Source organism: Aricia agestis, chromosome 20, assembly GCF_905147365.1.
Source record: "Aricia agestis chromosome 20, ilAriAges1.1, whole genome shotgun sequence".
In the NCBI taxonomy this organism is placed as follows: Eukaryota; Metazoa; Arthropoda; class Insecta; order Lepidoptera; family Lycaenidae; genus Aricia; species Aricia agestis.
In genome coordinates, this window is record NC_056425.1 from 1,868,203 (window position 1) to 1,893,400 (window position 25,198).

A 25,198-nucleotide genomic window follows, 5' to 3' on the forward strand; every position below is an offset into this window, starting at 1 on the left:
TGGCGTAAACTTTTAACTTTAATCAAAGATTTGACATTTTGCATTGTAGTTAAAGTTACAGTTAAAGTTAGTTGGTGCAACCCAGTCTTAATGTACAGAATTGGTCGATTACTTACCTATAAATTAATGCTATCAGAAACTACTTTTTTAGCAAACAAAACTATAATTGCAATCCCATTCTGATCGCGCGTGGATTATCATCTTTCATGTACTCACCATCGAAGAAATTGATTCATAGCCCATAGGGCGCCTCCCCCCTATTACCTCTTAAAAGGCCGGCAATGCACCTGTTGCTCTGCTGATGTTGCGAGTGTCCATGGGCGACAGAAGTTGCTTTCTACCACATTTGCAAAAAAATATTCTGAATAAAAAAGTTTGAGTTTGAGTTTATCAGGTGACTCGTTTACTCGTTTGTCCCCTTATTTTACATTAAAAAATCGGTCAAAATACTAACCCTTATTTTATTAATTGCACTTATTATAATTAATAATATACATTTTTTAAAGTTCTGAGTACGTCCCATAATATTCAAGAATATTCAAGAATTTAGACATCTAGTGTTAGATAGCTGAACTACGTAGTAACATCAACATCGACCTAAGCTAGTAGTTTTGCTTTTAGCCGATAGATGAAATATTGAAAAGTGGGCGGAGCTTGACACCCCCTCACCCCGCAAATTGTCACGCGTCATTTCTTAAGGAAATTCGATTACGACACCTCCTCTCTATATTAGCTTCATGGATAAACCACAATAGTCAGAAGTCAGAGAACCAGTACCTCGGTAGTCGGTTTGTTGAGTTGAGCGCGACTACCACTTTCGACATGTTTCACACAACGCTTAGTAACGCATTAGTACGGCGCGCGCCGGCCGATATGACATACTACGTCAAACGTATCGAGACGTCTTCTGAGTCGGCCTACTCATTCGTTCTGTCTACTCTGGTTAATCCATTACCGAGTGCGCGTTTGAGATGCATTGGCGACGCGAAGCACTTCAGGCGGCCGGCCTGCAGTGCCGCCACGCGGTCGCCGAGCGCGTCTGCCTCCTCCATGAAGTGCGTGCTGATAAGCACCACGCGCGAACCACGGAGAGACTACACACACAGACAAATAATTTATTATTACATTTATTGAGCCCTCACAAAGCTCGGCTTTTAGCTAGTTTTATTTAAAACACAAAAATCTCAAAAAGATGGACAGGATGTGAATTGGGCGGGTGCATAACACGCTGCACTCTTGTATTATTTTGTTATGCCTTGCTGCAACCTAGATGTGGATACAATGCCACTATACGATGCAAGTCGCATGACACGACGGAGCGTTTCTAGCAAAAAAGTTTTGTTTTTTTACACATCAAAGCACTTATGCCGCCGCCGCTATTGCCACCGGATAGCGCGCCGGCGCTGGCGAATGATCACAGTGACGTCACTCACCAGCAGCAGGTCCCACAGGCCGCGGCGCGTCTCGACGTCGAGGCCGGAGGTGGGCTCGTCCAGCACCAGCACGCGCGCGTCGCCCGCCAGCGCGCACGCCAACTGCAGCCGCCGCTTCATGCCACCGGACAGCGCCCCGGCGCTGGCGTGCGCCTTGCCCCCCAACCCGAGCTGCTCGAGGAGCGCCATCGAGGACTTCCGAGCGGAGCCGTATGAGCGACCTTTGAGCTGTAAGCATGCAAGTGAAAGTTAGATTTATTATAAAGGTTCCGTATAACAATACATATTTTTAATATAGATTGTTGTTACAGCGACGTGATTTGTATCAGGATACACCAAATACAAACGAACAGAACAGTCTCATATTTTTTAATTTCTCAATTCGAACTATTCATGTTTTTTTTGTTGGAAAGAGGATACTTCGCAGGTGGTCCCATGATAAGAAAATACGGTTTAAAGTAGTTTTTTTTTGTTAAAATTATAGCTTTATTTGATACAGATAACGTTTTTAACGCAATTAATATACATACCAGGGTATAGAACATGACGTGTTCCAGCACAGTGAGGTCTGAGAAGAACAAGTTGTGTTGCGGGCAAAGGCCGAGCTGTTTACGCACCGCATCGCGATCGCGCGACGCGTCGAGACCCTCTATGTAGACTGACCCTTCGGATGGACTTAGCATTCCTGCAAGAGAAAATGGAGTTTATTATGTGTGCTATAGGAGTGTGTGTTGCTTAACAGCCATAGTGCTGTCGAAAGCAATATGTCTGCCAAACAGATATCATCGTGAAGGTTACAATAAAAGTTACAGAACCAAGAAAATACACTTTACATTAATAATGTAAAAATGTCTGCTAAATGCGAACAACTAACTGCAACAAATTCGTTACCGCTGTTTGCGCTAGGATCGAGTGACGGATTAAGACTACTTGATGCCCTAAGCAATCCATCCCTGTGTCCCCCCCCCCCCCCATCCGTATGTATGTCTATATGTAAAAATAATTACTAATATTTTTAGGTGGTAAAAGCTATTTTTTAGAAACTTTTTGGTGAGGTTTTTGTTGAAGTGGGAGTGGTGAGATGTGATGCCCTAAGGAAGGATGTTTCTTGTTCTTCTTCTGGTGCCCCCTCAGACGTGATGCCCTAGGCAATTGCTTAATTTGATTAAGGGTTAATCCGTCACTGATGAAGAGAAACTACATATAATTATTACGTTTGTACGTAGCGTACCTGTGATGATAGACATAAGCGTAGTCTTCCCCGCGCCGTTGTGACCCAGCAGTACTGTAATTTCACCGCTGGCTATGTTCAAACTGACGTTGCTCAACGCTTTGTGCTTCGGGAACACCTGAATAATATATTATTCATTTTATTTTTTTAGGTATATGTAATAATATAATAACTCCCACACCGGTTTCGGTGACGGTGGCCGGTTTCATTGAAACCAGGCCAGTTACGCAGCAGTAATTTTATAGTGCCCAAGTGTGTGCGCGGTACACAAGAGCACTCTCTATTCCTTTACTCTCATAATCCAGTGGGACGGAAGACCGACACGACTGGCGAGAGATCAGGCGCAGGACCGACTTTTTACATGCCCATCCGACGCATGGATCATCTTACTTGTCAGACAATCAGGTGATCAACCTGCATTGTCCTAACCAAACTTGGAAATAACATGTTTCCAACGCGGGAATCGAATTCACGACCTCCGAGTCAAGAGCCACGCTCTTAACCACTGGACCACGGAGGCGCTAGGTATATGTAAGTACTTAATAATTTGAACAGAGGAATAATATATTATCACAAAAGGTAGATGCCGTTGAGAACTATAACAAATAAAGGATTACACTATAACATCTTCATAAATGGTCACTGTTGGTTACTAGATGTTTATAGTATAAAATAGAATCAAAGCAAAACCGTACACTTTTCTACGAAAAATAAAGGTCCTATATATCTATGTCCTTTGACATGGTCTACTTACTTTTTAGGGTTCCGTACCCAAAGGGTTTTTTTTTACGAAATAAGAGGGCAAACGAGCAAACGGGTCACCTGATGGAAAGCAACTTCCGTCGGCCATGGACACGCGCAGCATCAGAAGAGCTGCAAGTGCGTTGCCGGCCCTTTAAGAGGGAATAGGGTAATAGGGGAGGGTAGGGAAGGGAATAGGATAGGGGATTGGGCCTCCGGTAAACTCACTCACTCGGCGAAACACAACGCAAGCGCTGTTTCACGCCGGTTTTCTGTGAGAACGTGGTATTTCTCCGGTCGAGCCAGCCCATTCGTGCCGAAGCATGGCTCTCCCACGTATAAAAAGGGAGGCCGTCCCATTTTCTCCCAAGGGTGAAAACGGGACGGTCTTTTACTAAGACTTCGTTGTCTGTCCATCTGCATATTGTCTCCAGGCTGTGACTCAAGAACGGTAATGGCTAGAGAGTTGAAATTTTCATGGATTGTGTATATCTGTTGCTATAACAACAAATACTACAAACAAAATAAAATTAATATTTAAAGGGGGCTCCCATACAACAAACGTGATTTTTTTTGCCTTTTTTGCTCGATATCAATAATGGCAACAGGTAGGCACTGGATATTTTCACAAAGGCCTTAATTATGTCTACTTCAATATTTATGAATAATATTAAAATAAAATAAAAAATAAGGGGGCTCCCATACAAAAACACAATTTTTGGTCTATGTTTGCTCTATAACAGTACGGAACCCTTCGTGCGCGAGTCCGACTCGCACTTGGCCAGTTTTTATGTGTCAAATTATAAAATTCAATGATAGCATTGTAAAATATAGCAATAATTGTTTATATTATTATGGAGTTATAGAGGACTGTCCTACCTTGTGACTTGTGACGTCATACCTTAGTAACATTAACGATGCGTATGCCGCCGCCATCTTGTCGCATGTGCGTCGCGGGCTCGAAGTACAGCGGGTCCTGCGTATCCGCCGGCTCCGACTCCTCCAGAGCGTCTTCTGGCACCACCTTCTTGCCCCAGAACTCGCGCTGGAAAATGTAAACGAGCATATACAATAAAAACTTGATTATTCGATCATCACGTATACGGATTTACGATTATATTTTCACTCCATGACCGTACTATACCCACCTGCAAACAGAAGTTCCATGGCATCGCCTGTCCGTACGGCCCTGGGCTCACGCGGCCGAGGTACCAGGCGAGCAGACCGAACACCAGCGACTGCAGCATCAGGAGCAGGTAGCACGACAGCGCGGACGCCGTGTACGGAGCTTGCGTACGCGCCATGTTAGAAAACGTGAGACCCAGGCCTGAAATCATGTATCCATTGGGGTTGCTTGCTAAAACTAACGATGGGTTGCACCAGAGGCGTTGTTATAGTTGAAGTTAAGGTTATCGTGAAATATAGGTACACTAGAGATTTCACAGTTCATTTGAAATTTTGTTATAGATAGTTAAAGTAAGTCGGTGCAACCCACTCTTAGGGTAGAGGATTTTTTTTTAAATCTTTTTATTTTACAGAGGCTTTTAACACTCAGTGTTAATGTCAGCCTCATAGGTGAATACAGTGTTCCCTACATAAGGGACAGATCCAAATAACTATATAATTTTATTGCCTCTGGGTACAACGGCTCCGAAAGTACACTATTGATCCGTCCATTGTGCAGGCAGCCAAAGTCACCTAAGAGCCTTGATCTTAGCTCTGCAGTCCGAGCACACTCCAGCAAAACATGATACAGGTCTTCGGGCTTCTCGCACACATCGCAATTAGGCGAAGGCTTAATTCCAACCAAGTAGCAAAATTTATTTGCTGGAATGTGCCCAGATCGTAATCTAAAGGCTGACACCAACAACTTTCTTGATAAATTACACGAAATAAACCAAGGCTCCCATACAGGTTTATTCTTGGTTGGTTCCGTACCAAACTCCAACACCTCTTTGTAATTCCTCGCCGAAATGGTATTCCCATTTCTCGAGCGCTTTCTCCTTAATCTGATGACGAAGCTCATTTACAAAAGGTTTAGAACAGACCACGGGACCATCCATAACTGTACTCTTGGCAAGCGCATCCGCAGTTTCGTTTCCAATTAAACCGACATGAGCAGGAAGCCATTACAGTTTAATTGAAACTTTTCCAGAAACATGCCGGAGTAAATCCAAAGCTTCGAAGGCTATCGGAGAGCCACGTTGCTTCGTGGCGCACCGACGAAGGTGTTGGAGAGCACTTCTCGAGTCTGATAAAATAACTATACTGTTATTGTTGTTCAAGTTATTAACATAAGTTAGTGATTCCTTAATAGCAAGAAGTTCAGCAGTCATTATATTATTATCTCTATGTAATTTAAACTTCTGTGAAACGTTTAATTGGGGATCGAAAAAGGCAGCTCCGACACCTTGAGTACATTTAGAGCCATCCGTATATAACTTATAACAATCAGAATAATTATCAGATATGAATTGCAAAAAATAATTTTTAAGTTCACAATCAGATAAGCTCCGTTTTGGAGCCATATCGCCAACTTTATCGACAATGAGTTCTTCGACATCTATTGAAGACACCCATGTGTTTAACGAATACGCCTCTAACTTTTCACTTACATATACATTAATATTACTCCATTCAGAGTTAATTTGTGCTAGAATTGGGAGATTAGTATTGCTAAAATAATTGGGTACTAAATTTACCTGATCTAAAGAATATAACAAATCGTTGCCTAGTCTAGACTTAAATTTAAGTAAGAATCTACTCGCCAACACGTACCTACGTATATGTAAGGGAGGAATGGAGAGTTCACTCTGCATAACAAACACTGGAGTGCTACGTACTCAAAGTGGCATATTAATTGAATTTTTCGGAACGAAAAAAGATCGGAACGGCACCATAAGTTTATTTCCACAGTTTGTCCATACTTTCGCATTTCCGCTGGTCGCCGTGCTAACGCTGCTGGAGATGTATCTTTCTTTTTTAAACAATTACGAAGCTCCGCGAGAGTAATGGGTGATTCTATAATGGAAGGTTGTCTTTCTGGCAAAGTTGGCTCCAGCTCGGCAACATAATCAGGAGTCAAGGAATGCAGTAGCTTTTCAGCATTAAGATGATCTACAGTATCTCTGCGTCCAGTGTTGCCTTTGATCCATCGCATCTTTCTCCACATTACGGATGCTGATGTTTCGTGGTTGATACTGGAACAAAATTCTCTCCACGACTTAGATTTTTCTTTTCTTATAAGTAATTTGGCTTGGGATACTTTGTTTTTCCATAGAAGCAAATTAGAAGGTGTAGGATTACGCCGTAACTGCGCCAATGCATGACGCCGTTCAGCAACTGCCTTTGAAAGATCCTTATTCCAATAATGTTTGGGTTTGAAGTTTGATGTGGGGTCTTGACAAATTTTAATCCAAGGGATGTGCTTATCAGCCAAATATTTAATTTGATTTGTAAAACTATCATAGCTCGTTTGGACATCATTCACCTCTTCATGAATAAACATTGTCGTTGCTTCTTTAGTATAGTCTACCCAGTTAGCTGCTTTATAATTTCCTTTTTTAATGTATCTGTTCGTTTTATAAAAACCACAACTTTAACACTAGATGATCACTGCCTAAGGATTCATTCGTAACCTGCCAACTCATATTGACAGCAATGTCTGTGGAAGCAAATGATATATCAGGCGAGGTTTTTTGAAGGCTACCGTTAACCCATTTCACTCTAGTAGGCGCACCGTCATTAAGACATATAAAATCATTTTCAAACATAGCTTTATAAACAGCTTCACCTCTTCTATCGGACTTGCAAGACCATAGAGTGTGATGCGCATTAAAATCTCCGATTATAAGACAACCTGTTTTGAATGTATTGAAAATCGCATCCCAATCCTGTTGACTTGTAGAAATTGAAGGCGGACAATACACAGCAATCACGTGCGCTTTAATGTAGGTACGTTAAAAACTTCAATATTGATTATCTGGATATCAGAGTTAGAAATATTAGAAACTCGTTCAGAATATTTTATTGATTTATGTATTATGGCGCTTAAACCACCATATGAATCGTCTCTGTCTGCTCTCACTATATTATAACCAGAAAATTTCAGGCTTACACTAGATGAAAGCCACGTTTCGCTCACAAAAGCCATATGTATTTTGTCTTGTGACATCAAAAGTTCAAAGTCACTGGCCTTACGTTTTAAACTGTTAGCATTCCATTGAAAAATGTTGATACCGCTGTGTAAAGAATTGATATTACTGGCCATTATTGTTTCTTCCCATAAACTTAAGCACCGTCTCAAAATTCAAATATTCTTGTAAAACATCTACTACCTTGGACCAGAAAAATTCAATCAACATTTTAAACTTATCTTTTAAACTTCCTTCTGCTATAAAAACTTCTCTTATTTTATCTAAAATCCTTTCTAGCAAACGTTTCCTTTCCTTACGATTAGTACTAGAGCTAGACTTTTCAACTTGCTTATTTTCAGTATGGATTTCAGCACTAGTTATCTGAAATGTATGAAAAACATCCTCGTTATCGCGTCTGACGTCTAGACTTTTTTTCCTTGATTTATTTTTGTTCTTTTTCTTGAACTCAGTTGTGGTAGACGACTCTTGATTAGGCATCATAGGAACACACTCATCTAATTCCATAATGTCATCATCACTATCATGTAAAGTTTCAACGGCTGCATAGTCGCCAACAGTAACATCTCTGTAAGTGGGAGCCGAAGCCCCGTCGGTCCTGGCGTGGGAAATAATAGGTTTGACAAAAGGCATCTCGGGTTGCAATCTGGTCGAAGTCTTATTCAGTGTCTCTTCCTTCATCTTATTTAATGCAAACTTATAAGAGCACATATGATTTCCCATATAAATCCGAATATTTCTTTCTTTCTTAAATACAGGACAAGCAGATTTCATAAAAGATAAGTGATTCCCTTTGCAGTTAACACATCTATAACTTTTTGTTTCGCAGTTTTCGTGTTTCCCGCTACACTTAGGACAAATTGGGGTCTTAGATGGACAAATCTGATTGACGTGACCGTATCGCCAACATTTAGAGCATTGAGTCACAGGATACATGTAAGAATCTACGGCCATTCGACATCCGTAAGCTTTTATAAATTTTGGAAGATTTGAACCTTCAAACCCTATTCGAACGGTTTCAGACTTTATCCATTTACCATCCGAATCTTTCCGTAAAAACCTCTTAATGGATAAAATCTTCGTGTCACATTCGAAAATCTCTTTCAATTCCTTATCTTCTATATCAATGTCAATATCCCGGACCACGCCATAACAGTAATGCAACTCATTTGTATTTCTACAAACCCACTCATAATCCTGTGTAATCTTATTATTCAGAAAATTGTTTGCGTCTAGCTCGGATTTAAATTTAATTAAAAGTTTGAAAGGACTTTTATATTTGATAGTTTCTATGCCCTGAATATTGTATTTAGCCAATAGTTTTGCAAACGCTAACTGCTTCGGTAGAAAATCGGTCTTGGCGGTCATAAAAACTTCAAAATGATTACGTAAATTAGCTGGCGGATTAGGTGATGCAGATGGAGGGGTTCTCTGCAGGTTTCTGCGCTTATATCTCGTGACCAGTGTAAAGCCATCATCAGCTTGCGGCTCTGGAGAACTACCTGCTAGTCGCCTTTTGTTGCCTGGCTGCAACATCGCTTCACTTCCAACATCGTCGAGATTATTATGACCTACTGACATACCTGCATCATCCCACTCTAAGTCTACCTCTCCTTCATATTCTCCAGATTCCAGCACTATTATGTTAACAGCCTCCGCAGCCATCTCATTGAGTGCAGGCTCCATCGTACCTTCTTCCTCAGGTTCACACATAATTACAACACAATGCGGGTAGATCGAAAAAAATAATAATACGAAAGTTTTTTAAAGAAACAAAACTATTCACATAAGTTCACTTTTGATTTGATAATTATTAATATTTATAACCGAAATAATCATACTTCAGAATATTTAAACTCGGAAACAAAAAAAACTCGCAAATACGAAATGAAAATTGACGTCACAGAGATCGTAACACGGAGCGCGTCCGAACGTGGGGTAGAGGATTGTAGCCCACAAAAGTTACGCAACGGCAACGCAGCTTCGTCACTTGTTCATTGGAATCTCCGTTAATTTACAAATGTATGTTCTGAAATGCCAAACAAATGTTTGTTTGACGCACATGAGAATATATTCAATATTTATAAAACAGATGCTCTAAAAATAGGCTTAAAAGCAGTGGGGCTAAAATGGTCGCTTTGGAGAATCATATAATGAATCATAATATGATTTACTTTTTTAAAATCGCAAAATGCAAGTCTACTTGCAAGTTGCAATTCATTTACTCGTACTAATTTGACATTTGTCAGTTTGACAGTTTTGACAATTCATTTGCTGAATTGATTGAGAGGAATTGCTATGTGACCATTTTAGCTCCGCAGGTATTATAGTATTATATATTATACAGAAAATCTCCAAAAACCTGTGATGTAATATGAAGTGTGAAGTACTTTAAATTATACAATTTTTAAAATGTTGGCAATACACACTTCCAGCGTACACTATGATGGTACATGCCCGCATTCGCGCACGCATCGTACGTACACGTACTCACCGAACTTCTCCAGCGTACCCACGTTCCGCCAGAACCACATCATGGGCGCGTGCGGCACGAGGCCGGCGAGCGGCTGCGCCCACGTCGGTATCTCGTTGTTGAACACGAGTTGACCGACGATCAGCGTCACCGAGTACAGCAGACACGCGAACGTCACGCCGTATAGATCTAGATATAGATGGCGATTGAGAGAATGGCAAGCTTTTGGCAGATGCTGAGAACCGCTAAAAAGTTTCCGTTGCGTCAGAACCTTTTTGGATATTTGACCTTATTGGTCAAACGTTATGTTACGTCTCGCTCTGTCACTTTTACGCCGCTTATTCTAGCTTAGCGACGTAGCTGTGCACAAAAATTTGGTGAATTTTTTAATCAATATATTTTTATGCCAAGCACAAAACAATGAAATTTGACAATCTTTTTTGCCAAGACGTAATTACTTATTTAAGCATCCTCAAAATTATATACTTAATCGCTTTTTCGCACACATTTCTAGCCTTAACACCGCTAAAGACAAAAAATAAACAAGACAAGGGCCAGTTTTGCCACTTTCTGATAAGACGTGCAGTATAATAGGCTAACCACAACTTATCTGACATATACTTTATCTGTCAGATAAATTGAGGATAGCCTATCCGGTACTTATCAGGAAGTGGTGAAACAGGCTCTCAGATAAAAATGAAGCCAGCTACAATATTCTATCTCACTTACTCTTCTTAAGCATGCCGCTCGTGACGTACGCGATGGCGATCACTTTGATAAAGTACAGCACCAGCAGCAGCCATATCAGGAAAGGGTTGGTGAAGCGCAGCAGCGGGTTATACCCAACCGTCAGCAATGACGCACCCACCACGCTGAACACGAGTCCGGCGGGGGCGGCGTTGATGAAGTGGGACAGATGGAGGAGGCCGCTAGGCACGCCCACCATGTAGATCATCTCCTGTAATACGTAAGTTTTATCAGAAATTATTCATATACAGATGGTTTTTAACTCAATTTGTTTGGGTTATGTCAAACCTAACAGAGTGACTATGACGATAATATGACATTATCCGGCGTTGTATGTGTTTGCGTGTGCGTTCGTTTGCAACGAGCGAACGTGCGTGCGGGCGCGCGTGCTGCCCGTGTGCCGGAGACATATGTGTGTGCACGCCCACGTCAGAAATATCTGCAGTGTCTGTGGTGCATGCGTGTGGTTCACGTGCGTATATGTTTGCGTATGTGACATGCATATGTGCGTGCGCGTGGCGTGCGTGTTACCCGTATGCCGGAGACGCGCTCGCCGAGCAGGCGCGAGGACAGGAACACGAAGGGCAGCAGCAGCGACAGCCACGTCAGGTACATAAGCAGCGTCGTTAGCATATCCACGTTCGGGTACTTCGCGGAGGTCGCGTACGGGAACTCTTGGAGGGATACCCGCTGAAAGACAAGTTAATAATTAGAAATGGCACCTACATGATAAATAGTCAATATAAAAATTGGAAAATTGCACGTTTTCTGTCCGTGTCTGTCCGTATGCCGGAGACTTGACAAACATAAAGTGCACAATTTCAAAAAATTTATTATCTCGTTCTCTCTCGTTTAATTCCATAGTATTCATATTTATTATTTGCTAATATTATAAATGTAAAAGTGTGTATGTCTGTCTGTTACCTCTTTACGCTCAAATCGATGAAACGATTTTGCTGAAACATATTAGACATATCAAACTATTTGTCCCAGAAAAATGTACGTTTCCCGCGAGTTAAACGAATAATTGCGGGCGTCATCTAGTTCAATATAAAAAAGGTCGTTGGTATCGGTTTTCATTCTCTTATCGCAACACCGTTCAAACAAACGAGAAAGCAAGGCGTATGGTAGCATCAATTATTGTTTCAACGAAGCGTACATTTGGCATCAGACGAGACGACGAGGTGTAGGGTAGCGTTGAATGTTGATTGTTCTAGCGAAGTGTACGAGCTACTATGCACGCGATTTTAAACTTTTTGGCCATAGTAATAAGGTAGCTAGATCGTACATACCTGTTTAATGTTCTTGTTAGTTTTCAGTTCTAGGAAGCTGGAGTCGACCGCCCACTGGAGACGCACGAATGGCTCGTACCGCTCGCCTGCCAATTACAAATTGTACAATCGAAGAAATTGATTCACAGGCAGATGGCGGAACTAATTAATTGATCGTATTATGTCAATTCAATATATTTTAGCCCGGCCGCACATTGTCCGAATTCTGATCAGAAACAGTTGAATTTCGCCGGACCGCCACCCCGCACACTATCTGAAATATCCTTCCGGCGAGTTCGAGCTCACTCGGCTCAATACAAAATGTAAGAGACAGTTTCTGATCAGAAATTTCGGACAATGTGCGGCCGGGCTAAGTCATCGCTCAATATCATCAGCTTTGTCCACACTGTGCCTTTTCTGTTCGTCAAGGGTTCGTCATGCGTTATAGCGCAGTCAACAGCGAACTGCGCTAAAATTAGTTTATCGCGCAGAAACCGTTTTCCGCAACAAATACTGTCCTAAATAATAAAATTAATATTATCTATGGACGCTTCTCACCACGTCAGTCTGGCCCTGTGCTAAGTACCTGAAGGTCTTGTGTTACGGGTACCAGATAACGGAAATATATTTGATACTTTAATACATACATAATTATATTTAACATAATAATTATATTTAAGATTTTATAGATACACAATACATTTAATACACATCCATGACCTGGGAACTTTGAAAACATTTTGTTCCGTCGGCGGGATTGGAACCCGCGACCCCGGCTTGAGCTACCATTACGTGCTTATCCACTGAGCCACGGAGTTCGTCAAATCCTATCTTGCCCCTTAAGAGGATACACCAGGGGCTAGAGAAATGAAAAAAAAAGTACGTGTAATATCTATAGCTGTCTCCCTTACCTAAAGCCTACACCGCAGAACGCGATAGATACAACTGCAGAAAATCAACCGAACGTGAGGCATGCCCGCGACGCATGCCCTCTGACCGTATCCAAAACTTCAAAAATGACAATATTGGCGTTGCGTTCCCTGACGCATTCAACTATTGAATGCGCCAATATGAAAGTTGATGACGAAAATTGAAGATGAAAGTGCACAGTGTGTCATAACTAACATTAGCTATGTCTTATAAGTATTATTTTTTCGTCATCTTCTTTCATTCAACTTGAATGCGTCAACGAACGTTGCCCTAGGACGCGGCCTGTACGGCCTATTTATAAATCCAGTGGGCGTGGTATGATAAAATCTTTAGATATAGCACACTTTTAACATGAACAAACTTCAAAGCGAAGTTGCGGGCAAAATCAGCCTCATTATACTCACCGAAACCCGAGTGGAAGCCCACAGCATCCGAGTTGTCATTCTCCAGGCTGTCGTAGGGCAGCGACATGCGGATGGTGTAGTTCAGCTTGTCCGGCAAAGCAGTGTCCTCCTCCTTTATATTCTGAAATAGTATAAGGAAATAAATAAGCCATTTACATAAGTACCAACATGTTAATAAGTAATAAGACTAATAAGTAACCAAAGAAAACGTAAGTTTCTTAAAGAGATTTTAGCACAGTGGTCCCCAACCTTTTTTTCATACGGGCCACAAACATGTCTTGAACTTGTCGCGGGCCGCAACAAAATTTTTTTAGGGTTAAAAAGTAACGTATCTTCAAAAATTTATATGAAAAAAAATTTACGACTTTCACGACGAATTTGCATTATTTTGCCGGTGGGCATGAATTTCAAGATGGTTTAACATCACGCGGACGGGACCACACTTATAGTACCGGCTGGCCGCGGGTTTGGTATAGCTGGTCTAGCTCGAGTTCCGTTTAAATTAAGGGAGAGCCTAATTATTCGATAAGGATCAAATTCAGACCGAAATGGCAGCTGTCGCTGTGCTAAAATCATATGACACTGAAAATACCGCTGCGCTACCATTTCGGTGTGAATTGACCCTTACGTAGCTGTGCAGTGAAATCAATTAATCCTTACAAAATAGTAGTCTTAAAAACATTACGTACAATCACTATAAAAAAGTCTCTACATGGGCCAGTTACGTTTGGCATAGAGCCACCCATAATGAGATAATTTTAAGCAGCACCTACTACTATTTAGAAACAAAACAATATTATTCAAACTTTTTTGTTTTAAGACATTATTAGACATTATTATAAATGCGAAAGTCTGTCTGTTACCTCTTCACGATCAAACTGCTGAATCAATTTGGATGAAATTTGGCATGGAGATACTTTGAGTCCCGGGAAGGGACAATGGACATAGAATACTTTTTATCTCGGAAAAATGTATGGTTCCCGTGCGATAAACGAATTGTATTACATAAGCAGATCATAAATTACCATCCTAGTCCTTATATAGGACGTTGATAAGGTTCTTGGCAGTACAAGTCCATACCAACAAACAAGGTCACGCAGTCTATCATAGCGCGAGTGGCGCCGAAATTCCTGGCGTTATTTGGATAAGCGCCAAGCTCCTAATTTATTACTTTTTCCGGCAACTGATCGATACAGTTACTACGCACTTACATTGTAAATACTACTCCATATTTGTTATTATATATTTCAAACTACATAGATGACGCCCACAACTCCGTTGAGACAAAATTTGTTTATCGCGTGAGAACCGTACATTTTTTCGGGATAAAAACTCTAAATTAGTATCTCCATACCTAGCAGAATCGGCTCAGTGGTTTGGGTGTGACGAGGTAACAGACAAACACAGACAGACACACTTTCGCATTTATAATATTAGTAAGTATGGATTACATTTTGTATTTTATTTATAATATCATAATAAATCATTTACATTAATAGGTGTTATAGGTCTGCTGTATCCATGAAGCTTTGTTTTAGCTTCGTGGCTGTATCTGTGTGCTTGACGCACACATGCGTCAAGAACCCAGACGAAAGATGGCGCCAGGCGGCTGCCCTAAATTCAAGCGCCACCTTTTTTTTTACATGGGGACATGCTTTACGCATCCCCGGCAAATTGGCCGGGATATGTGGGACTCCCTGCTAGTCTACCCACTAAAACTCCATGGTGCTCCACTCATCGCTTAAGGCAGAGTTGCGGGTACGATAGAATAGAATCTACCGCAACTCGGTTTTCCAAGTCTCGGGAAGGGACATAGGATACTTTTCACCCCGGAAAAATGTACGGTTCCCGCGAAAGCAAAAGAATTTCTGTGCAACGGAGTTGCGCATCAACTAGTTCTGAAATATAATAATACTTTTCATCAAATAACCAAGTATTTATAACTGGATAAAAATGTTGAACAATAGCTGCCAATTCCATTGTATGTTATGATGTTTGAAAGCATTCATTAAACAGTTGCAGAGTCGGTGAGTCATCGCAGGAAGCACAATACAAACAACTACTTACAGTGTAGACCCCCGTTAATCCGACATACGTTTTCCAGGGGTGCCGGATAATCAAATTTGTCGGATTATAGCAGCCACTCTTTAAGTGTGTTCTACTATTCAATCTATTTTGATGAGATACTTTGAGTCTCGGGAAAGGACAAGGGAAAAGGACAAAGGACAATTTTGTCCCGAAAAATGTACGGTTCCAGCACAATAAACTTTTATGATTTTCGCCTAAACTATTCAATCGATGTACGGGAACAACTATAAACTAAAGTCGCGGGCGCCGGACTAGCCTAAAGGCTACTGACCTAATTTTTGTATTAATAATTCACTACATTCATTAAAATAATTATACACTCAATTACAACTGCCGAAAAGGTATATTTAGGTCATTTATTTATTTCGACTTTATTAATCGACACTAGTGATGTAACGAATGTTGGATTTTTCAGATTCGCGAATGCGAATGCGATTGCGAATATTTATCTTCAACATTCGCGAATGCGAATGCGAATATTTTAAAATTTCAAAAAAAGCGCGCGTAAAATGTTCGACAGGTTTGACGTTTCGTGTCGGCTATGTTTAAATTGAACATAACCGAACCGATATTGCTTATAGTCTGTCAAGAAAGTGAAGAAATTAAAAAGTGGCAACACCGTAGTGTCATCCCATTTTTCTTAGATTGATTTGAAAGGGAAAGACACTAAGATGTTGCCACTTTTTCATTTCTTCACTTTTCAAGTTCATTTTAAAAGTTTTGTTTTGTTTTGAGGTTAGTTTTATGTTTTATGTTTCAAGTAAGTAATTGTTTAGTTTTTTAGTAAATAGAAATTGTAAACTTTATTTAAGAATGATAGTAAAGTAATAATATACTACTAAATGAATGCAAACCTTACATAGTTGTAACAAGGCTGATTAATGTTAGATTTGATAAGATCTCTGAAGTTCTATTTTCATAAATGACTAATGAGGCTTTAATTTACAATGTAGAAGTATGATTTAATAAAAATATCTAAGTGTTATCTATTGTATTATTATATTATTTCAAATGCATGCATATAATAATTTCCTTTTTGATTATTAAAACATTCGCTAAATATTCGCATAATTTTTGCGAATGCGAATATTGAAAAATACGCGGATATTCGCGAATGCGAATGCGAATATCCGTTACATCACTAATCGACACTAATAATATAAACGAGAAAGTATATCTGTCTGTCTGTTACCTCTTCACGCCCAAACCACTGAACTGATTTTGCTGAAATTTGGTATGGCGATACCTTGAATCCCGGGAAAAGACATAGGACATTAATATATCCCGAAATAGTGTACGGTTCGGTACGATAAACGATGTTTGGCGTCCTAGTATTTATAATCAGTGTTGCCAGATTTTGTTTTGCAAAGTCGGGACTTTGGATATTTTTAAGTGAAAATAGCGGGATTCTTCCTTCAAAAGCGGGACATAGTAAAAAAACACGTAGGTACATAAAATCAAAAGTTTTCGAATTTTTATATTTTTATTTGACTTAAAATTACGTTTACGTTACAACAGATAGCAAAAGTAGCCATGGTAATTTCACCCCTCTATTATATACGGTAATAATATTATAATTATGTTGTGCCAAAATTAGTATATCGCGCTGTAACCGTACATTTTACCGGGATAAAAAGTATCCTATGCCCTTTCCCCGTTCCCGGGACTCAAAGTATCTCCACGCCCAGCAAAATCAGATCACACTTTCGCATTTATAATATTAGTATGGATGTATGGATATATTATAAAGTTGAAAAATAATAATGTAGAATAATAATGTAGTATGGGGTTATACTAGATTTTCGTTATCTGAACAGTGGGTGTACTCGATCGACCTTCAACATTTCACGGTAGGGTGCACCGGCCGTGCAAATCGAACGCCGATTTGACAGCCCAAAATTATATGCAACTCTAGGTTTTGCACTAAAGCAGGGTGTGGTGAAATCAGACAGACATTTAACGAATTTAAGGTACAAGTTGGAAGCCGGCTAAATGAAGTTGCAGCAGATGACGTGTCGTCGCGACACTACTGGTTTCTATGTATTTCTATGAATAAGTCAGGCGCGGTCCGAAGGGGACATGACCCCCCCAAAATCTATGGTCAAATTGAAAAATCTCAAATCTTGCCAAATAGGTAATAAAAGGAAATTTCTAGCTATCCCCTAACCACCACTGCGTCTGACCTTAGATAGCTCTCAACCCAGAACCGTCCGAGGGCGCAGATAAAAAAATGTATATTAGTGTAGCACGACTAGTGAGTGACCCCCCCCCCCAAAATTTCAGGCTGCGACCGCGCCTGGAATAAGTGTCGCTAGCTGCGCAGGGTATTTCATAGAAAAACATAGAAATCAGTAGTGTCGCGACGACATGTCGTATGCGATTGCTTCATATCGTCTGCTGCCAAACGGCACTTGTAGAAGGGACTAGGTTGCAGACAATTTTTTCTCTACTATCAGAGATGTTGATTCCTAGGCAGATGGCAGACCTAAGTAATTAGGTCGTGTTAAGTAAGCCCAGCCGACCGATCACAGCTAACACTGAATTGACATAAGCCAACCAAATGACGTAGGTCCATCAACTGCCTAGGAATCAATTTCCTCGTTGGTACCATCAGAAAAACTCATAGGCAATCTAACAGACCCACATTATTTGGTCGGGTTATTTCAAGACAATGAGTCGGCTGAGCTTGACGTTACTTAATTTAATAATCAATTTCTCTGACGATGTACTGTGACGAATAAAAAGTACACACACAATCATAATACCTAATTAGTTATAGTATATTTCAATTGCATATGTTAATTTCTCTTGGTTTAAATTTTTAATAACCCATAACAGCTTTGAGTTCCTTAAATACATTTTTACAAATTAATTACATAAAAAAATCTAAACTTAGGGCCTGTTTCACCACTTTCTGATAAAGTGCCGAATAGGCTATTTACAACTTTTTTGACAGATTCTCCATACTTGATCTGTCAAGAAAATTGGTGGATTGTCTATTCGTCACTTATCAGGAGGTGGTGAAACAGGCCCCTAATCTACCATCATAATCTCTTAAATAAGTTAAAAATATGAAATGTAAGTATATTTTTTTATCTTATATTTAAGATGGTAGATATACCTATCTGCCATTTAGTAAAATCAGTGATATATTAACCTTTAAGTACACGCGTTGTTTTGGGTAACGTTCCATCACGCGTGGGGTCTAGAAGTACCCCAATATAAATATACATATAAATTCAGATTTGTTTAATAATTTTTAAAACCCATTTTGTATTATAAGAAAAGATATTATTTTATTTATGAAAATCACTTATAAATAAAAAAGTAACCATTATTTAGACAGTAAGGATTTTTCGGGCACATGTTTAATGTACTAAAATTCAACAAAAATGTCTACTTCTAACTAACTTACTTTTTTTTTCTAATAAAATAAGACTTGAAAATAAGTAATCAAAAGAAAAATTAACACTTAACATGACAGAAAAAAATTGACAATCCTTGAAAAGTACTAACCTAAACTAAAATTATTTCATGAGTAGGCAAGGTAAGTAATAAATTATTTTACTGAATGAGGCTTGCAAATAGTTTTATAGAAACGCTTACGGACAATAATAATTAGTTCTGGGGCAAAAATAGCATCTTCGCTTCATTTTTGGTGTACTATGTCTAGCTACCACTAACTCTTCCAAAATGTTTTCGAAAACTTTCAGAGTCATTAAAATTGTATAATATGATTTGTGCTATTTGATTTTCTTTTAGTCAGCAACAAATTTTTCCATTTATATATACCCAATTCAAAAAAACAAACAAATAAACCTATAACCAATGTGAAAACAGTATATACGTTAAATCACGGGTAGGGTCTGCAGGTATCCCCACATAAGCATAAATGTAACTTCTCTTAGCAGAGGAGCGGCGGACTTTTACTCAATGAAAGACCTCGCATTGCATTGAGATTAGCCGAAAACGTGCAATCGTAACTTGCCAATTTAAAAAAATATGGTCAAAAAACTGCACGTGGGGTCTGCGTAGACCCCGCCCGTGACGTTAAAGGTTAATATAAAAAGTTCAAAAACCCATTTTCTCACAAGTCCTCCTAATATTTGGTTATTATAGGTACTCAATGTCATGCTGTAAAAGACGATTGGGATACACTAAGCATAAAGTAGTTCATAAAATAGGACCTAACTTACCTCAAATATTACAACTCCAAAGTTTGTCATTCCATGTACAGTTCTTTTTATCACGAATGGATCATCTAATATTGGAAAGTATCCTCGGTCTGAAAAGGAAATTTGTATTGTTTATAACAGCCAAATACAATACGGTCCTAAAATAATATGTAACAGAATTCATACCTTGTATTTTGTCATATATTTTTGTGTACTTAATACACAGGCTAAAAAAGTTATAAATTTTGTTTTATTATGAAATAATTTCTTACTTATATTTTCTTTTGGTTGTCCTGATCCTTTTGGCAAGTTCAGCTTCTTCCCGACCTCTACCATCAACTTTGATGTGACATCTGTGATGGGAGTGAAGAAAACAATGCCTGGCTGGTAAATTTCTTCAATATTCAAAGGTTCCTAAGAAATAATACGAACTCTATAAAGTTTTGCCAAGCTGCCACACTCGAAACTACTGGGAACAGACTTCCCAGTAGTTTGAGGGTGGCTTTTAAATCAGATTTATTGGATTACTGGTCTGACAGACAGACAGAAGCACTTTCGAATTTATAATATTATTATGGAAAAAAAACATAAACAATACTTACAGTATAATGAACCCCCATGGAAGCGGGGGCATGTTTTGGAATTGGGTTGATTTGGTTCCGAAAAACAAAGAGTACGACAAAGAATATTATAGGGGAGAGCCACTCAATCGGTGTGTGTATAAATCTTCTTCGACGAACGACGAAGTGCTTCCACAAAAGCACAGCCAACTGGTTTACCATTTTTAAAGTTGAGAAAACTACAACAATCTATAAGTAAGCTTGAGCATAACGCTCATACCAAAGTTAAACGGCAATAATTATACAATGTAATAGGTATCATATTCTGAATAACTTCCAAGATATTATATCGATTCAACAAACATTGACGACTGACGAATTTGTCAATTTGTTTGTGTTCTGACAAATGAGTGAGAAACAGTGTTGCCAGATGGTCTCGGCGCCGTAACCCTGAACTTATTTGATTTCCCCCTAGAAATCCCCTAGATTACTTTTTCTTTTAATATTCAATAAAAATGTCTTACTAAACTTTATTGCAGCTCGATAAGGCTTTATATGAACGTGACAAAAAAAGGAACTAACGCTTCTATCATACAAAAACGTCATTTTTGACAGTTCTCCTTTACCAGCAGCGCAAAGCGCAAAGATGGTAAAAAATATTTGTGATATTTGGCAAAAAAACTGTATTTGACGTGTATCTTGAATTTCCCCTAAAAAATCCCCAAAATGTTTTTTTCCCCCTGTATTGCCCCTAACTTGGTCAAAAACCCCCTAAATCTAGGGGGAAATCTCCTGATCTGGCAACACTTCTTCTTCTTTTTTATTAATGGCTCCTTTGTGAGTTGCCAGTGTCTCTCACTGAGAAAAAGTGACAAGTGACATTTGAGATAAATGTCAACTGTCAAAGTTTTTTTTTTGAAAAGTCGTAAAGACCAAAGACAACTATAAAGCTCAACTCACACTGGGCGCATTAACACCCGCTAGCACATTTTCATAGCAGAAAACTTATCTTAAACACATGTTACGCAATGCTTCGACTCTAGTCAGTGTGAGCGCCTGAGCACGCGAATCCGCTTAACTCCAGCCGAGCGAATTAGCGCTAGCTTATTTTTATAGCAGAAAGTACTTATGTAATAGAACAATAGAGGTGAATATGCTGTAGTCGCAAAACATGACGCATCGCGACTCGCGACGCGACGCTTGAACTCTGCGCCAACGTGAGTTGAGTCTAATATTGCATGTTGCCTGTTGGCGAACTTATAAAAATATAACAAAATAACACTATAATATGGCTACTATAGGGTTAAAATAAATAAACAATAAACATTTAACAAAATTAAATATATTTTATTTATAAATAGCGCTTAATTATATCTTGGACCTATAAGGCAGCAGCCGCCACTGCTGCTGTATCATCTCATCCATGTTGCCAAGTTGGGAAATTTTGCTCTGATCTGAAATGTTGAAAAATGAGATTCTTTTTATACTTTTCTAAGAACTTCAACTGCATTTATTTATTCCAACTTTCAAAAACATAGTAAAAATATTATGTTTTTTAAAGTTCAAATTAATATGAGTTCAAAACACAAAACAGCTATTTGTTTCACAAAATATCCAAGGCCAAGGCCCAATACCCACTTTTGTATAAGGCTGTCCCAGTTTTAAAGTCTTAAATTCAAAATTACTCAACAAGTAAGTTACTGCCAGTAAAGTATTCGTCGTAAGACCATATTATAGTATTCTTTAAGGTGTAGGCACACCTCGATCCCGCATGTAGTCAGCGAGCGGGCGCAGCAGCGCGGCGGCGGGCGCGGCCATGTTGACGTACGGGTGTGTCGCGCCGCTGTGCGTGCGCGCGTTGCTCACTATCATCCCCACCACCGCCGCGCCGTCAGTAGTCAGACGGAATATGGGACCGCCACTACAACATTTTTAAATAGATTATTAGGGCTTGTTAATTTCTTGTACACTTTCACTCATGACTCGGCTCAGTCAGCTGATTAAAACAAAAGTCTAACAATAAAACCGAAAAACTTATTTAAATTAATATATGCTAAAATTATGTCACTATAGTGCGGTCGCGTTACACGTAAAAATATTATGTTATGAGTTAGTGAAAGACACATTGATATATACCAATGTACTCTATCTGCTTCCACGACTCACCCTCACCTGAACCCGCTCTGCACGCAGCACGTGGTCTGCAGCATGGACGGCGATACGTTGCTGAGGTGGCCGCGCGTCACCGTCGGCCGCAGCTGCGGCACACTGCTGTCGCTGAAGTACGGGTAGCCGGCCGCCAGCACCAGCTCACCTGGAAAGGTTGGGAACACCTGATGAAAAGGTTGGAAACACCTAACGAAAAAGGTTGCAAACACTTGATAAAAAGGTTAAAGACACCTCATTGAAATGATGCACACCCTAGTAGAAAGGTTGCCTGAACTTGAACACCTGATATAAGGTTGCTATAAAACCTGATGAAAAGGGTTGTGAACACCTGATAGGAAGCTTGCGGACACCTAATGAAAAGGTTGCAAAAACTTGTACACGTTATCGCCGTCTCATTCACACATTGCCATGTGCTATATGATAATAAGAGACAACAAAACACTATCAGCTCTCTTTCTCTCCCACCTTTCTCCGGCGGCTTATGCGAGAACTCCGCGGCCTTGATGCCTTGGTGTAGTGGCGCGGGTCGACGTACACTAGCACGACGTCGTACGCGCGCCCGTCGCAGGACGAGTACCGCACTATCGCCGTCTCTTTTATACCTTGACATGTGCTAAATGATAATGAGAGGGACAACAATACACTCTTTTACCTTTCTCCGGCGGTTTGTGCGAGAACTCTGCGGCCTTGATGCCGGCGTAGTGGCGCGGGTCGACGTACGCCAACGCAACGTCGTAAGCGCGCCCGTCGCGGGACGAGTAACGCACCATCGCCGTCTCTTTTACACCCTGCCAGTATACGGAGACTTTTTCTGATGTGTGCTGAAAGCGATAGAAGAGTTGATAATAAAATTTATACCTATTTACACTATGATTATGTCCTCAATGTCTTTGTTTCACAATATTATGTTGAAAAGGTTTACAGTCATGTCTAATTTAGTATTAATGTCATCGTAATGAAAGCATAATTATACAAAACGTAGGCTGACGTCGCATAGTGAAAAAGAAAGTTATAGAAATGTGAGAGCGAGACAACGACATCTTATACTTACGTCCTTAACAACGTGTGCGCACGTGAGCACGTGACCGCCGCCAACGTACACGCCCGCGCCCCACGCGTTGCCGCAACGCACCAGCACCGTACACGCATCTATCAGATCTGAAACAAACATAATATTATAGGTATTGTTTGAACAATATAAGTTGCTACGCTAGCATTAGTTAAGTAAGATGAGCGGAGACAGATTAAGCGGACTGGAGCAATGCCCAGTTTCTAAGGGTTTTCTTTTTTTCTAGTTTTTGGTACATTCACACTCTATACAGGGAACTCATACACACCCTATAACTTTGTTTCGTTACACCTTACACCCTATTTATAACAGCTCTTAAGTCTTACCCAATATGGCGGCGATGCGGGGCGGCTGCGGCGCGCGCTGCGGCGCGGCGGCGGGCACGCTCAGCTTGTGCGCGAGGACGGTGCGCAGCGGCGCCGCCAGCGTCAGCCCCACCCACTCGCCGCGCCACCAAGACACGCTGCACACCACCATCCCCACTAGTGACGACCTGGGAATGTTCGTTAAATAAGATAGGGGAGGTGTCAGGTTATAGGTAGTCGGGAGAGGATGTTGAGAGAAGGCAAACCATGGACACGGGTCGAGCACCATTGAAATCTGGGCCACCAAATAAAATAGCTGACAGCCTGAAAGATCTTTTGGTGTCAAAGAAGTCTTAAAGTCAGAGAAGCCAGGAGTCGAACCTGTTTGCTTAAAACACGTATTATTACATCATGTATAAAGCGCGCATATGCGGACAGTGGACAACCACCGGTTCTTCGGAGTTCGCGCGGAGCAATAGGCGTTATCATTTGTGACATAACAGTGGAGTCACGAAGCTTGCCCCCAAAGCATACTCGTACATTCCTATATGAGTTATCAGTCATACTAATAATAATACCCTCACAGCGGGTTTGGTGACGGTGGTCGTTTTTATTGAAACAAGGCAGGGGTAATTCTATAGTGCCCAAGTGTTTGCGCAGTCCACAATAGCAATATATCATCAATCAAACTAACTCTGGCGCATCACTGTACACAGGTCCGCCCTCGGAGCCGAGCGAGCTGGCGCAGTCTGTCAGTAGCAGCGACGGCCTGGTGCCCACTGCGCCGCACACGCAACCCTTTGTTACTGTGTTTAGGAATACCTGGAAATATTAGTAGAAGTTATGGATCTAGTCAGATCTACTGCATCTTCAGCAAGCTCGGAGCTGTTGAGTTACCGCCTAGGTTTAGTGGGTAGGGACTAGGGCTGCGACTGTCTTACATATCCTCATCTATCTTGCAAGTTGCAACACCTACTCTTTACTCTTTAGCACAGAGTTGCCTTCTATAACAACAGCTATGCTATTGGTTGCTAAATCGTAATACGCTCTATTCTAAAACTTTGTGTTTTAGTAAGTTAGTAGCAATTTGAATTTGATAGTATTAGGTATATTCTACCTAGCCATAATGGTGAAAACTGAAACATGATAAGAAAATTCACTAATTATTGTGTTTTATAAAATATCATGAAGTTTTGTACCTCCTCTTCTACTCCTTACCTAGTTTTGGCTACAGGAAAGACATATTAAACTTGAGGGCCTTCTTAGGCTTCTTACATACCTCGTTGCCAAACGGTGTGGAATGTACCAGAACCTCGCTGCCTCTGGCCGGCGCTGGTTTCACCATATCGAACAGCTCTGACAACGGCCGCAGGGGCACGGCACTCGCTGGAAATAGGTAAAGACGTTTGTTACTGAAAAGACTGTAACGTAAATACACAGCACGATGC

The 25,198-nt window shown here is 40.3% G+C and overlaps 2 protein-coding genes across 6 annotated transcripts in view; both read right to left on the reverse strand.

Moving 5' to 3' along the window:
- LOC121737491 (ATP-binding cassette sub-family A member 2-like) overlaps nucleotides 1-20,586 on the reverse strand; it is a 49,415-nt gene extending 28,829 nt beyond the window's left edge. For 2 of the 3 annotated variants that reach the window (XM_042129175.1, XM_042129176.1), the window contains exons 1-14: nucleotides 20,250-20,586; nucleotides 19,920-20,061; nucleotides 19,669-19,757; nucleotides 13,385-13,505; nucleotides 12,072-12,157; nucleotides 11,311-11,469; nucleotides 10,762-10,990; nucleotides 10,054-10,221; nucleotides 4,554-4,732; nucleotides 4,307-4,450; nucleotides 2,665-2,782; nucleotides 1,964-2,118; nucleotides 1,434-1,661; nucleotides 956-1,094 (exon numbers count right to left, since the gene is read on the reverse strand). In XM_042129175.1, coding sequence (XP_041985109.1) covers nucleotides 956-1,094; nucleotides 1,434-1,661; nucleotides 1,964-2,118; nucleotides 2,665-2,782; nucleotides 4,307-4,450; nucleotides 4,554-4,732; nucleotides 10,054-10,221; nucleotides 10,762-10,990; nucleotides 11,311-11,469; nucleotides 12,072-12,157; nucleotides 13,385-13,505; nucleotides 19,669-19,757; nucleotides 19,920-20,061; nucleotides 20,250-20,429 — 2,137 coding nt within the window. In that variant the 5' untranslated portion in view covers nucleotides 20,430-20,586. The remainder of the gene's footprint in view (nucleotides 1-955; nucleotides 1,095-1,433; nucleotides 1,662-1,963; nucleotides 2,119-2,664; nucleotides 2,783-4,306; nucleotides 4,451-4,553; nucleotides 4,733-10,053; nucleotides 10,222-10,761; nucleotides 10,991-11,310; nucleotides 11,470-12,071; nucleotides 12,158-13,384; nucleotides 13,506-19,668; nucleotides 19,758-19,919; nucleotides 20,062-20,249) is intronic. The other variant, XM_042129177.1, reaches the window with a different exon arrangement.
- A 943-nt stretch (nucleotides 20,587-21,529) lies between these two features.
- Nucleotides 21,530-25,198, reverse strand: part of LOC121737070 (peroxisomal leader peptide-processing protease-like) — a 29,061-nt gene continuing 25,392 nt past the window's right edge. For all 3 annotated transcript variants that reach the window (XM_042128612.1, XM_042128614.1, XM_042128613.1), the window contains 8 exons: nucleotides 25,030-25,136; nucleotides 24,445-24,572; nucleotides 23,772-23,938; nucleotides 23,428-23,534; nucleotides 23,029-23,197; nucleotides 22,380-22,521; nucleotides 21,968-22,128; nucleotides 21,530-21,661 (listed from right to left, as the gene is read on the reverse strand). In XM_042128612.1, coding sequence (XP_041984546.1) covers nucleotides 21,576-21,661; nucleotides 21,968-22,128; nucleotides 22,380-22,521; nucleotides 23,029-23,197; nucleotides 23,428-23,534; nucleotides 23,772-23,938; nucleotides 24,445-24,572; nucleotides 25,030-25,136 — 1,067 coding nt within the window. In that variant the 3' untranslated portion in view covers nucleotides 21,530-21,575. The remainder of the gene's footprint in view (nucleotides 21,662-21,967; nucleotides 22,129-22,379; nucleotides 22,522-23,028; nucleotides 23,198-23,427; nucleotides 23,535-23,771; nucleotides 23,939-24,444; nucleotides 24,573-25,029; nucleotides 25,137-25,198) is intronic.